Source organism: Kogia breviceps, chromosome 5, assembly GCF_026419965.1.
Source record: "Kogia breviceps isolate mKogBre1 chromosome 5, mKogBre1 haplotype 1, whole genome shotgun sequence".
Classification (NCBI taxonomy): Eukaryota; Metazoa; Chordata; class Mammalia; order Artiodactyla; family Physeteridae; genus Kogia; species Kogia breviceps.
In genome coordinates this window covers 102,414,933-102,430,164 of record NC_081314.1, presented here as the reverse complement: position 1 = coordinate 102,430,164, position 15,232 = coordinate 102,414,933, and the positions used below count along the sequence as shown (strand labels likewise).

The following is a 15,232-nucleotide window of genomic DNA, read 5'->3' as shown; positions in this document are numbered from 1 at the left end:
ACCCCAAAAGGAAACCACGGATCCGTTAACCAGTCATTTCCTTTTCCTCTCCTCCCAGTCCCTGGTTACCACTCTGCTTTCTGTCGCTATGGATTTACCTATTCTGGATATTTCATGTAAACAGAATCATGCAATATGTTACCTTTGTGTCCAGTTTCCTTCTCTAACATAATTGTTTTCAAGGTTCATCCATGTTGTATTATATATTAATATGTCATTTTTATGGCTGAATAATATTCTGTTGTATGGAAATACCACATGGTGCTTATTCATCATCAGTTGATGGACATTTGGATTGTTTTTAACTTTTGGCTCTTATGAATAATGCTGCTATGAACATTTGTGTAGAAGTTTTTGTTTGGATACCTGTTTTCAATTATTTTGGGTATGTATAGTATCTAGAATGAAATTGCCAAGTCATGTGATAATTCTATATTTAACTTTTTGAGACACTGTCAAATTGTTTTCCACATAGCTGTACCATTTTACATTCTCACCAGCAATGTTTAATGATTCCAATTTCACCATATCCTTACCAACACTTGTTACTTATTATTATTATTACCATCCTAGGAGGTGTGAAGTGGTTTTGATTTGCATTTCTCTAATAACTAATGATGTTCATAATTTTTTCTTGAGCTTATCAACCATTTGTACACCTTCTTTTGGGAAATGAGTCTTCTATTCCTTTGCCTATAAATTTTTTTTGGCTTTTTGTTGAGATTTAGGAGTTCTTTATGTATTCTTGATATCAATTCCTTACCAGATATATGATTTGCAAGGATTTTCTCCTATGCTGTGATTGTCTTTTCATTTTCTTGATAGTGTCCTTTGATGCACAAAAGCTTTTTTTTTAAATAGCTGAGCTTTGTTTTTATTTATTTATTTATTTTTTGCTGTGTCGGGTCTTCGTTGCTGTGCACGGGCTTTCTAGTTGCGGTGAGCAGGGGCTACTCTTCATTGTGGTGTGTGGGCTTCTCATTGCGGTGGCTTCTCTTGTTGTGGAGCACGGGCTGTAGGTGCAAGGGTCTCCGTAGTTATGGCACGTGGGCTCAGTAGTTATGGCATACAGGCTCTAGAGTGCAGGCTCAGTAGTTATGGCACACGGGCTTGGTTGCTTTGTGGCATGTGGGATCTTCCTGGACCGGGGCTCAAACCCGTGTCCCCTGCATTGGCAGGTGGATTCTTAACCACTGTGCCACCAGGGAAGTCCCCACAAAAGCTTTTAATTTTGATGTGTTTTTGGTGTCATGTATAAGAAATCAGCACTAAATCCCAGGTCATGAAGGTTTTTCCTTAGTTTTCTTCTAAGAGTTAGGATTTTATTTCTCATATTTAGGTTTTTGATCCATTTTGCATTAATTTTTGCATGTGGTGTAATGTAAGAGTCCAAATTCTTTTTTTTTTTGCATATGGATATCCAGTTTTCCCAGCACCATTTGTTGAAGAGCTTTAGTTTCTCCATTGAATGGCCTTGGCACTCTTTTCAAAAACCAATTTACTACAGGTGTATGGGCTTATTTCTGGACTCTCAATTCTATTTCATTGATCTGTATGTCTACCATTATGTTAGTACCACAATGTTTTGATTACTGTGGTTTTTGTAGTAAGTTTTGAAATCAGTAAGTGTAAGTCTTACAACTTTGCTTTTCTTTTTCAAGGTTGTTTTGGCTATTCTGGATCCCTTGTAATTCCATATAAATTTTAGGATCAGCTTTCTATTTCTGCAAAAAAGACTACTGGGATTTTGATAGGGATCATACTGAGTCTGTAGATTGCTTTGGGTGTTATTGCCATCTCTCTCTCTTTTTTTTTTGAATGTGCCTATAAAAAAGGAATTTTAAAAACTTTTATTATGGTAAATCTTAAATATATACAAAAGTAGTGGTATTTATCAATTTATTATCCAGTGTATTGGTCAGGGTTCTCCAGAGAAACAGAACCAAATATATACATATATATATTTTATATATAATTGTATCTATATCTATAATATATCTATATCTATAGCAAGGGGAAAGAGAGAGATATATTTATTTTAAGGAATTGGTTCCCATAATTGTGGAGGCTGAGAAGTCCCATGATCTGCCACCTGAAGGCTACAGACCCAGGAAAGCTGATGCTGTAGTTCCAGTCCTGAAAGTGGAGAGCTGATGGTACAAGTTCTAGTTTGAGGCAGGAGAAGACCAAAGTTCCAGCTCAGCGGTGGGGCAGAGCCAATTCTCCCTCCCTTTGCTTTTTGCTCTCTTCAGCCTTCAGTGGATTGTTTGATGCCCACCTGCACTGTGGATCTGCTTTACTTAGATTTTTACTGATTCAAGTGCTACTCTCATTTGGAAATACCCTCACAAACACACCCCAAAATCATGTTTAACCAAGTATCTGTACGTCCTATTACCCAGTCAAGTTGACATGTGAAATCAACCATCACATTTAACACTTTTCAACATGCCCGATCTTGTTAGATCTAGAGGTTTGATCAGATTCATGTTCTGTTTTTTTATTGCCATCTTAACAATATTAAATGCTCCAGTTCATGAACATGAGATATACTTCCATTTATTTAGATCTTCTTTGATCACTTTCAACAATGTTTTGTAGTTTGCAACGTACAAGTCTTGAACCTCCTTGATTAAATTTATTCCTAAGTATTTCATTCTTTTCAATGCTATTGTAAGTGGAATTGTTTTCCTAACTTAATTTTTTTGATTGTTCATTGCATGTTTTATGTGTTGGTTTTGTATCTTGCAAGTGTGCTAAATTAATTTATTAGCTCTAATAGTTTTTTTGTGGATTCTTCAGAATTTTCTGTATGTATAAGATCATATCATTTGTGAATATAGTTTTACTTCTTCCTTTGCAATCTGGATGCTCTTTGTCTGTTTTTCTTGACTAATTGCTCTGGCTAGAATTTCTAGTACAATGTTGAATAGAATTTGTAAAATAAGACACCCTTATCTTGTTCCTGATCTTAGGAGTCAAGCTTTTAGTCTTTATCATTGAATATAATGTTACCCATGGGCTTTATTTTAAAACTCTGATTTTGAAATAACTGTGTTAAACTGCACAGCTTAGAAACCTAACACATCATCTGAAAGTCCACCAATCCCCAGAGATGATTACTATTCATATTTTGAAAATTGATCTATAAATATCCTTAACATTTTTTCCAAAAGTAGTAGATACTGTCTATATTACTACAACAGGCAGCAGATATCTTATCTGTAGCATCTCAGGTAATGGGAGTTATCTGTTACCATTAATCTTGAAATGAAACATTTTGAAATGTACCATCTTTGGGAATATGGCTGGTATTTTTTAATGTGTGTTCTTTGTTTTAAATTACAGATTGGGTTTGTCCTTTATCCCCCCAGTGGAGGTCCTGCATGGGATTTAGTGGATCATGACAACGTTATGTTTCTCACCATATGCTTTTGTTGGCATTATGCAATAGCCATTATCATCATTGGAGCAATTTATGCCTTTGTCACCTGGTAAGTTAGTGATTTTTGTTCATGGAAGTTCTATTTTTTGGTATATGATCATCAAGACTCGATTTTACTGAACTTTAAGTTCAAAGAGGTATTCCATTCCTTAGCATTCCACAAAACAGGGTAATATAGCAGAAAATTATCTGCAAACACAAACATTTCCAATAAAAAGAATAAATGCTGGTTTTCAGGGCAGGACAGGAATAAAGACGCAGACATAGAGAAAGGACTTGAGGACACGGGGAGAGGGAAGGCTAAGCTGGGACAAAGTGAGGGAGTAACGTTGACATATAAACACTACCAAATGTAAAACAGATAGCTAGTGGGAAGCAATTGCATAGCACTGGTAGATCAGCTCAGTGCTTTGTGACCACCTAGAGGCACCACTAGGGGTAGGGAGGGTGGGAGGAAGATACAATAGGGAGAGGATATGGGGATATCTGTATACATATAGCTGATCACTTTGTTATACAGCAGAAACTAACACAACATTGTAAAGCAATTATACTCGAATAAAGATTTTTTAAAAAAAAATAAAATAAAAAAATGGAATGAATGAGAAAACTAAAAAAAAAAAAAAGAATAAATGCTGGTTTAAAGTTGGAATAGCTAAAAAGTGTCTCTGCTGTGCTTCTAACCTATGCATTACCCTTCAGCACACTCTTCTGTGCCTCCATGTCTTTGCATATGCTGTTTTCTTATCTAAATGGTCCTCCCCACACCTGCAGTGAGCCCTCCATTTGCCCATGTTTACATCAGTTATAGCACTTCCCAAGCTTGGTATCATTTTTGACCAACATGTATGTCTCCCATTAAATTTGAGTATCTGGTTAATTTGACATTTCCTGTAATATTTCTAACAGTAAGATTCAGTTGAACTATACATGTTTTTACAAGGACTTTGATACAATGTTTCATGATGGGTGAGGAGCAAGATAACAGATTGCTAAGAATCCATGTTCCTAGCTCTGCTGCTTCTCAGCTGTATGACTTTGGGTAAACCATTTAAGTACATTAAATATCAGTTTTGTCATTACAAAATGGAGATAATAGTACCTAAATGAGATCACATATTTAAACTGCCTACAACATAATAAGAGCTCAAGGAAGATTCTTCCTGTGTTTTTTTTTCCTGTTTCCTGTGATAGATTTCTTTTTAAATTGAAGTGCAATTGACATACAACATTATACTAGTTTTAGGTGTACAACATAATGATTCAACTTTTGTATACATTGCAAAATGACCACCACAATAAGTCTAGTTATACCATCTGTTACCATACAAAGTTACAAAAATTTTTTCTGTGATGAGAGCTTTCAAGATTTACTTTCTTAGCAACTTTCAAATCTGCAATACAATATTATTGATTATAGTCACCATGCTGTATATAATATCCCCATGACTTATAAATTTTATTTATTTTTTTCATTTTTAAAAAACACTTTAAATTTTATATTGGAGTACAGTTGATTAACAATGTTGTATTAGTTTCAGGTGTACAACAAAGTGATTCAGTTATACATATACATGTGTCTATTCTTTTTCAAATTCTTTTTGAATTTAGTTTGTTACAGAATGTTGAGCGGAGTTCCCTGTGCTATACAGTAGGTCCTTGTTGGTTATCCATTTAAAATATAGCAGTGTGTACATGTCAATCCCAAACTCCCTAAATATCCCTCCCTCCTACCCTTCCCCCCTGGTAACCATAAGCTCATTCTCTAAGTCTGTGAGTCTGCTTCTGCTTTGTTTATAAGTTCATTTGTATCATTTTTAAGATTCTGCATAGAAGCAGTCATATGATATTTCTCCTTATCTGTCTGACTTACTTCACTCAGTTTGACAATCTGTAGGTCCATCCATGTTGCTGCAAATGGCATTATTTCATTCTTTTTAATGGCTGAGTAATATTCCATTGTATATATGTACCACATCTTCTTTATCCATTCTTTTGTCAATGGACATTTAGATTGCGTCCATGTCTTGGCTATTGTAAACAGTGCTGCAATGAACATTGGGGTGCATGTATTCTTTCGAGCCATGTTTTTCTCTGGGTATATGCCCAGGAGTGGGATTGCAGGATCATATGGTAGCTCTATTTTTAGTTTTTTAAGGAACCTCCATACTGTTCTCCATAGTGGCTGCACCAATTTACATTCCCACCAACAGTGTAGGAGGGTTCCCTTCTCTCCACACCCTCTCCAGCATTTATTGTGTGTGGATTTTTTGATGATAGCCATTCTGACTGGTGTGAGGTGATATGATCATCTCAATATTTGCAGAAAAAGCTTTTGACAAAATTCAACACCCATTTATGATAAAAACTCTCCAGAAAGTGGGCATAGAGGGAACATACCTCAACATAATAAAGGCCATATATGACAAACCTACAGCTAACATCATACTCAATAGTGAAAAGCTAAAAACATTTCCTGTAAGATCAGGAACAAGACAAGGATGTTCACTCTTGTCACTTTTATTCAACATAGTTTTGGAAGTCCTAGCTACAGCAGTCAGAGAAGAAAAAGAAATAAAAGGCATCCAAATGGGAAAAGAAGTTAAACTGTCACTGTTTGCAGATGACATGATACTATACATAGAAAATCCTAAAGATGCTACCAGAAAACTACTAGAGCTCATCAACGAATTTGGTAAAGTTGCAGGTTACAAAAGTAATACACAGAAATCTGTTGCATTTCTATACACTAACAACGAAACATCAGAAAGAGAAATTCAGGAAACAACCCCATTTACCATCACATCAAAAAGAATAAAATACCTAGGAATAACCATACCTAAGGAGAAAAAAGACCTGTGCTCCGAAAACTATAAGACTTATTTATTTTATAACTGGAGGTTTGTACCTCTTGATCCTCTTTACCCCCCCTCTTTTTTCTTTGTGGTATGCGGGCCGCTCACTGTTGTGGCCTTTCCCGTTGTGGAGCACAGGCTCCGGACATGCAGGCTCAGAGGCCATGGCTCACAGGCCCAGCCGCTCCGTGACATGTGGGATCCTCCCGGACCATGGCACGAACCTGCGTGCCCTGCATTGGCAGGCGGACTCTCAACCACTGCGCCACTAGGGAAGCCCTTGCCCACCTCCCCCAACTCTGGCAACCATCAGTCTGTTCCCTGTATCTATGTGTTTTGTTTTGTTTTTTCATTTGTTTGTTAGATCTCACAGGTAAGTGAAATCATATGGTATTTGTCTTTCTCTATCTGCCTTATTTCACTTAGTGTAATACCCTCAATGTCCATTTCATTCTTTTTTATGGCTGAGTAGTATTCCATTACGTACATATAAATATAAAATATTTATATTATATATATTATATGTATACATATATATAAACATATATATAAAACATCTCCTTTATCCATTCATCCATTGATAGACCCTTAAGTTGTTTCCATATCCTGGTTATTAAAAAATATGCTGCAGTGAACCTAGGGGTGCCTTTATCTTTTTGAATTAGTGTTTTTATTTTCTTCAGATAAATACCCAGAAGTGGAATTGCTGGCTTATATGGTAGTTCTATTTTTAATTTTTTGAGGAAGCTCCATGCTGTTTTCCACAGTGGCTGTACCAATTTACATTTCCACCAACAGTGCATGAGGGTTCTCTTTTCTTCATATCCTGGCCAACACTTGTTATTTCTTGTCCTTTTGATAATAGCCATTCTGCAGGTGTGAGGTGATATCTCACTGGTGTTGTGATTTGAACTTCCCTAATGATTAGTGATATTGAACATCATTTCATGTGCCTTTTAGTTATCTGTCTGTCTTCTTTGGAAAAATGGCTATTCAAATTCTCTGCCTATTTTTAAATTGGAATTTTTTTGTTGTGGTGGTTATTGGGTTGTCTGAGTTCTTTATATATTTTGGATATTAACCTTTTGTCAGATATGATTTAGGAATATCTTCTCCCATTCAGTAACTTTCCTTTTTATTTTGCTGATGTTTTCCTTCACTGTGCAGAAGCTTTCTAGTTTGGTGTAATCCTATTTGTTTAGTTTTGCTTCTACTGCCTTTGGGGTCAGATCCCCAAAATATCACCAAGAGTGATGTCAAGGAGCTTACCACCCATGTTTTCTTCTCAGATTTTTATTTTTATTCTTATTTTATTTTATTTTTAATCTTACAGTCAAGACTTTAATCCATTTTGAGTTAATTTTTGTGTATGGTGTAAGATAGTGTTCCAGTTTCATTCTTTTGTGTGTGGATGTCCAGTTTTCCCAGCACCATTTTTGAAGAGACTGGCCTTTCCCCATTTTGTGTTCTTGCTTCCTTTATCATAAATTAATTGATCATATATGTGTGTTATTTTTAGGGTCTTTACTCTGTGCCATTGATCTATAGGTCTGTTTTTATGCCAATATCATACTGTTTTGATTTTACAGATCTGTAGTATAGTTTGAAATCAGAGCGTATGATGCCTCCAGCTTTGTTCTTCTTTTTCAAGAGTACTTTGGCTCTTCAGGATCTTTTGTGATTCCATACAAATTTTAGGATTGTTTGTTCTATTTCTGTGAGAAATGCCGTTGGAATTTGGTAGGGATTGCATTGAATCTGCAGATTGTTTTGGGTAATATGGACATTTTAACAATATTAATTCTTCCAATTCATAAGCATGGAATATCTTTCCATTTATTTGTGTCTTCTTCAGTTACTTTCATCAATGTCTTACAGTTTTCAGTGCATAGGTCTTTCATCTCCTTGGTTAAATTTGTTCATAGGTATTTTATTCTTTTCGATGCAATTGTAAATGGGATTTTTTTTTCTTACTTTCTCTTTCTGATAGTTCATTGTTAGTGTATAAAAGTGCAACATGTTTGCATATTGATTTTGTACCCTACAACTTTACTAAATTTATTTATTAGTTCTAACAGTTTTTTGTTGGAGTCTTTAGGGTTTTCTATACATAGTATCATGTCATCTGCAAATAGTGACAATTTTACTTCTTCCTTTTCAATTTGGATGCCTTTTTTTTTCTTGCCTAAATGCTCTGGCTAGGACTTATAATACTATTTTGACTAAAAGTGGCGAGAGTGAACATCATTGTTTTGATCCTGATTTTAAGGAAAAAACTTTCATGATTTCATCACTGAGTATGATGTTACCTGTAAGCATGTAGTATATGGCCTTTTGTATGTTAAGGTACATTCTCTTTATATCCACCTGTTGAGAGTTTTTATCACAAATGATGTTGAATTTTGTCAAATGCTTTTTATACATCTCTTGAGATAATCATATGATTTTAATCCTTCTTTTTGTTAATGTGACATATCACATTGATTGATTTGTGGTTGTTGAACCATCCTTGCATTCCTGGAATAAATCCCACTTGATCAGGGTGTATGATCCTTTTAATGTATTCTTGAGTTCAGTTTGCTAATATTTTGTTGAAGATTTTTGTACCTATGTTCATCAGTGATATTGGCTTGTAATTTTCTTTTTTGTGTGTGATGTCCTTGTGTGATTTTGGTGTCAGGGTAATGTTGGCCTTGTGAAGTGAGTTTGGGATCATTCCCTCCTCTTCAGTTTTTTGGAAGAGTTTGAGAAGGATAGGTATTAAATCTTTTTTGAATATTTGGTACAATTTACCAGTGATGCCATCTGGTCCTGGACTTTTCTTTGTTGGGAGTTTTTTGATTACTGTTTTAATCTCCTCACTAGTAATTAGTCTATTCAGATTTTCTATTTCTTGATGATTCAGTCTTGGAAGATTGTATGTTTCTAGGAATTTATCCATTACTTCCAGGTTATTCAATTTGTTGCTGTATAATAGTTCATAGTAGTCTCTTTTGGTATAACTGTAATTTCTCCTCTTTTATTTCTGATTTTATTTATTTGAGCCTTCTCTCTGTTTCTTTTAGTGAGTCTAGCTAAAGTTTTGTCAATTTTGTTTATCTTTTCAAAGAACCAGCTCCTCGTTTCATAGATCTTTTCTATTTGTCTTTTAGTCTCTTTTTCATTTATTTCTGCTCTGTTCTTTATTATTTCCTTCCTTATAGTAACTTTGGGCTTTGTTTATTCTTCTTTTTTTAGTTCCCTTAGGTGTAAAAGTTAGGTTATTTATTTGAGATTTTTCTTATTTCTTGAGGTAGGCCTGTACTGCTATAAACTTCCATCTTAGAACTGCTTTTGCTGCATTGCACAGAATTTGGTATGTTGTATTTCCATTTTCACTTGTCTCCAGGTATTTTAAAATTTCTCCTTTAATTTCTAACAGTGGTGCTAGCAGGTTAGAAAGCAACTGCAAAAATGGTGGCTGCTAGTGCTGGTGCTAACAAAATAGATGGGGCAGAAAGCAAAAATGGTACCTGCCAGTGCTTCCATTCCTGAGAGAGAGTACTAACAGATTTCTCCCTTGCTGGCAGATGCTTTATTTTTTTTACTTTTTAATTTTAATTTTTATTTTTTTTGCGGTATGCGGGCCTCTCACTGTTGTGGCCTCTCCCGTTGCGGAGCACAGGCTCCGGACGCGCAGGCCTGGCGGCCATGGCTCACGGGCTTAGTTGCTCCGCGGCATGTGGGATCTTCCCGGACCAGGGCACGAACCCATGTCTCCTGCATCGGCAGGCGGATTCTCAACCACTGTGCCACCAGGGAAGCCCGGCAGATGCTTTAAAATTAACAAATGTATCACATTCACATATGGTCTAGACACTTTCCAAACTGTGGCTTTTGTGCTGGATTGCCAGGTGGGTGAGTCTACATGCAAGTCCTTTAGGAATGGAATATCCATTCCGTACAACCCTTTGGTTTTTCTGGACGTCAGCTCTGTTGGTTTTCAAAGCCAGATGTTTTAGGGGCTCATCTCACCAGTGCAAGTCCCAAGGGTTGGGGTGCCTGATGTAGGGCACAAATTCTTGCTCCTCAGGGAGAAGCTCTGTATCTTTGAGATCCCTTCTGATTGTGGGTCTCCACACCAGTGGTGGGGCTTTTGGTGAGACTGTGTCTCTGCCTCTTTTACCCATCTCAGTGTGGACCTCTTGTCCTTTGCTGTGGAGGAGCTGGTTGGCTCGTGTTCAGGTCTCTTTTTTTTTTTTTTTTTTTTTTTTATAGGGAATAGCTGTAGATTTGCTGTGTCCATGGGAGGAGGTGAATTCAGGACCTTCCTAGGCTGCTCTCTTGAACCACCTCCCCCATCTACCCTTGTTCTTTTTATTATTCTTCTCATTCTTGTTCTCTTCCTTCTTCTGTATCAAAAAATGTATAAGGTGTAGACCCTATGGGGAGAGAGAGACAATTTAAATACAGTACAATAAATGGAAATAGTGTACGAACAAAGCACTATTGGAGCCCAGAGGAGGCCTCCTCACAATTGAGAATTAAGCTGCAGCTTGAAGGATGAGTAGGAGTAGAAAGGAGTGTACATGGTTCCTTATTATTTCCATTAGCATGATAACTAATGCCAAACCACAGTTGGCCTGGCCGATCCCAACTACTAATCATGCAGACTCCAATCCTTCAGACTTTAGCACTGATTGAAATGTTGTATACCTGCAGCCTTCATTATGTAGCTATGAGCTATGTGTGGTTATTGAGCACTTGACATGGGCCTAGTGCCACACTAATTTTAATTAATTTAAATATCCATATATGCATAGTGACTACCATATTGGAGAGTACACATCGAGCAGGTGCTCTAGATCCCTAAATTAAAGTAGCTGGTTCTAGGCCCAGTGGGGTCTCAGCTTCTGCCCCAGCTAGCTTTCTAGTCCTCTCTGTAGACATTTGCCTAGGTTACCTCTTCTGCTCTGTGCTTCTTTGAGCTTCACTGCTATAGGAGCTTTGGCACTGTGTCTCTGCATAAGGAAACCATTTCCTTGTCTAGCTCCAAAATGTCTCTGGTAGGCTTTGGGTCAGCCCGCTTTGATCTGTAGTTACCTCCTTCTAAAGGTCTAAGTGCTATGGGTGCTGGGAAATTCTACTTTCACATTGATTGATTTCTATTAATCCTATTCATTTCCCTCAAAGCATGTGCATGGACTGGTAGTTTAGGCTTGTTCTGCCATTGAGTGAAACTTGGCTTCTTCCTCTGCTGTTTTAGGCTGACTTCTGGGCCTCATCTCCTTAGGGGCTGGGCAGCTTCCAAGAAAAATGCCGGCATTCAAGGAGACTCTCTACCCCATGTCAGTTCCCTTCCAGAGCCAAAAGAAGACTATTGTCTCTTTCTGCTTCAAAAACCTTCAGACCCCTATGAATCTCTTACCCACCTGTAGTTTTCTAGAAACCAGAAACTCCATGTTTACTTTTTTAACTGCCTCTCCTTCCCCAGCACCTTTAACTTTTTGACCATTTAGTTGCCTCTACCTGGCATATCCAAATTAAGTGCTCATCTCTTCTATGAAAACTTCTGTGATTGTTCTAGCCTTTGCTTATCTCCCTTCATGAGTGTTTACGGTACTTTAGTCTCTACCACACATTTTAACAATTGTGATCTATCTTGTGATATTTGCTATTAGCTCATGTTAGTCTTACCTGCTAACTTGATTGTGTCACCTGGAGGAAAAGACCTTTTTCATATATCTCACAGCTCTTGGCATACTGTCAAACATATAGTAGGTACTCAAGACACTTATTTGCTGTTTTAACAGATCTGTTTCAGAAATACTCGGAAATAGGGTTCAATTGTTTGGAAATCATGTTTTATATGCTTTTAAGTTTTGCTCTCATATTGCTTTTGAAATATAAAAACAAGAACTTGTGTTCTGATATATTTTGATATAAACTTAAGCAGTAGCTTAAAGAATATCACAAAGATTGAATACTGACTTTCAGTGAGGTCATATGCAGGATAATTCAAATGGATTTTAGTGGATTGTAATCCAGTCACAGGTGATGGGTTTTGAGGACATTCTATCCGCATTTATTTGACAAAGCACAAAGATCACCAAGGAACCAAAACTGGGTTATGGAACTACTGGCCCCAAAATCTCTGAAAAATGAAGCTGTACTTCCCAGCTTTCCAGAATAACAGTTTAAAGATTGCTTCATCTGGTCCCATGCCGGCAGTTCTCATCATGACAGCTCATAGGAGAGACCCATCTGTTGGGACATCTTATTTTGTATTTTACTGTATTTCATATTTAAACATCACTGTGGTACAGAACTATTTCAAAAGCCCTTCTGAATGGACAGAGAAATATTACCCATTTTCAGGTTGGTTTTCCAAGTAAATGATTCTTGTGAGCCATTTTGAAGAACAAAATAGAAATGACCAAATTCCAGGCATATGGTAGTTTGCCTTCTGGATGTTTGATTTCCAGATTGACTCTGGAAGTATACCCAGAGTCTCAGCTCTGCTCTTGTATTAACTGAAGAGAACATACGGGAACAAAAGCCCAGACACAACCTGACTTTAGTTCTCTGGACTTGCGTCATTCCAGGAACTAGCAGTTATTTGCACTTCCTCTTTATTACTCCATCCCTCAATCTGTCCCCAGTAGCCATTTCTGCATGTGCCAATACCAAGGGCTTCAGGGTGCAGATAGAGCCTGAATTTGCCTTAGCTTGGTGTTTTGTAACAACAGCAGATAAAAACCAGAGAGGAGGAGTGGGGAACAGGAGGAGTCACTGGGGTCTGTGTTAATATGTAATCAGTAGCCAGTTCTTTGCTTTATTTTCCACAAGAGTCATCAAGAATGAATCTAATGAATGAATTAACTAATTAATCCCTTTCAGTTAGCATGTATTCAGTTTGTGCAATGTGGAGATAACTGTGTGGCTTTAAAAAATGACACACTGGGACTTCCCTGGTGGTCCAGTGGCTAAGACTCCATGCTCCCAATTCAGGGGGCCCAGGCTGGATCTCAGGTCAGGGAACTAGATCCTGCATGCTGCAATTAAAGGTCCCACATGCTGCAACTAAAGATCCCACATGCTGCAACTAAAGATACCACATGCTGCAATGAAGACCCCACATGCCACAACTAAGACCCAGCGCAGCCAAATAAATAAATAAATAAACAAATAAATAAATATTTTTTTAAAATGACACACTGTCCCAGTCATCAACTTACTTAAAACTATTAGCCTTTCGTGAGAACAGTGCCTTGAAGAGTTGAGGACATTGGGAGCAATGTCAATGGTCAACTAATTATCGAGGCAAATGATTTTAAGTACTTTTTCTTGACTCTTGCCGAGTCAATAGTTGTTACTGATACTGCTCAGTTGTTGTATGTTGGAGGAATTAATGCTGAGTTGGAAGTGACTGAAGAATTACCTCTGAGGAGGTGAGTGATATGAACTCCTGGCAGATTGCTCCACAGCCCACTGAATCATCAAATGTGTCATGAGCCACTATTGTGTACCAGACATTGTTCTAGACTCTGGCAGAGTTAGGGCAGTAAATAAGATGAAGTCTCTGCTCCTAGGAAGTTCATACTCTAGTGGGATCCAGAGCACAAGTAAAAGCACTGTATATTGAGAGGGGCGGGTCAGACCTTCATTGGAAGAAGAAAGGCAAAAAACAAGTATAAAGATACAGATAGGCTGGTGACATTTTTCATAAAACGGGAATGATTTTGATGATTTGGTTTATCAGTTTGTTTGCATATCCCTGTGTATTTCTGGAAGTTAACTATGTTTTATTGACATGGTCACAGCACAATGTCTTCACAAATATCATGCACAGGAAAAGCTTTGCCTAGTTCTTATTACATCAGAGAAAGTGGAGAGCCTGCTGAGTTCCTGCCGCTAAGAAGCTTCACATCTTCCAATGTCAAAAATTGTAATTCCTTCTGACCTACAGATTCTCTTAATCTATGAAAACAGTTACAAGAATGGAGGTCACTTCTTTCAACTTCTTAATTCATCATGGACCATCACATGCAGTTGAGCAGCCTGTGGCCAGCACAAAAGCACCCCTATGAAGACATGAATAGAGGCTGCAGTACAGTCCAGACTTTATGTGGGGCTCAACATGGGGCAGGAGATGCCTTCATGCACTTCCTTCATAGGAGAGGGCTCCTTTTTGGACCACACAGCTGAGCTCGGTTTCATCTGGGCTTACTACAGCCCAGAGATTCTCTTGTTTGTTTTAGAAATTATTAAAGTTATAAATTTTGAATATGATGCAAGCAATCATATTACACATTTAAGAGCTTTATTGTGTCTGTTTGCTTATATGCTGCTTTAATCTACAAAATATTTGCAGGTAGCTCCAAAGCCAAATAAAAGTGATTTCCTTTCTGGGGGTGCCTCTTCCACCTGCACAGATAATTTGGAGTTTGCTGTATTATAGATACATATAGTTTTGGGTTTTAATTTTAAACAGCATAATACGAGATGACTTTCATTCTCCTCAGGTTGGTTAAATCTCGATTTAAGAGGTTCTGCCCCTCAGAAGTTGGACTCCTGAAAAATGCTGAACGAGAACAAGAATCAGAAGAAGAGATGTGACTTTGGGCATCCAGTCTTTCTAGTTGAAATTTCTCTCTCTTTTTTTTTTTTATTATTTTTAATCGCAGTTTTGCCTTTTCACCTTTTGTTTGGAGAACAACTGGTTGAGAATGATTCTTGGTGTCATGGTATTTGGGGCTTGGAGTGGCTCTCCCCAGGTCATCTAAAGTGTGATGCCCACACTGAAAAATATTGTTTTATTTGCCTTATAGATATATATACTCAGGGTTCCTGGGCTTACTACCATTTGTAACTCATTATAGATGGAATTTCACTTGTTTATCTTGTTGCTGCAATGAGAAATAAATGAATGCATGGACCTTCGTTCAAACAA

General features: G+C 37.3%; 1 protein-coding gene across 3 annotated transcripts in view; it reads left to right on the top strand.

Annotated features, from left to right (window-relative positions):
• The window catches only part of TMEM45A (transmembrane protein 45A), a 92,361-nt gene extending 77,129 nt beyond the window's left edge, over window positions 1-15,232 (top strand). Inside the window, exons 5-6 of one of the 3 annotated variants that reach the window (XM_059064690.2) lie at window positions 3,349-3,494; window positions 14,805-15,232. In XM_059064690.2, coding sequence (XP_058920673.1) covers window positions 3,349-3,494; window positions 14,805-14,898 — 240 coding nt within the window. In that variant the 3' untranslated portion in view covers window positions 14,899-15,232. Of the gene's footprint in view, window positions 1-3,348; window positions 3,495-14,102 lie in introns of all 3 variants that reach the window. The other 2 variants (XM_059064692.2, XM_067035366.1) reach the window with 2 other exon arrangements.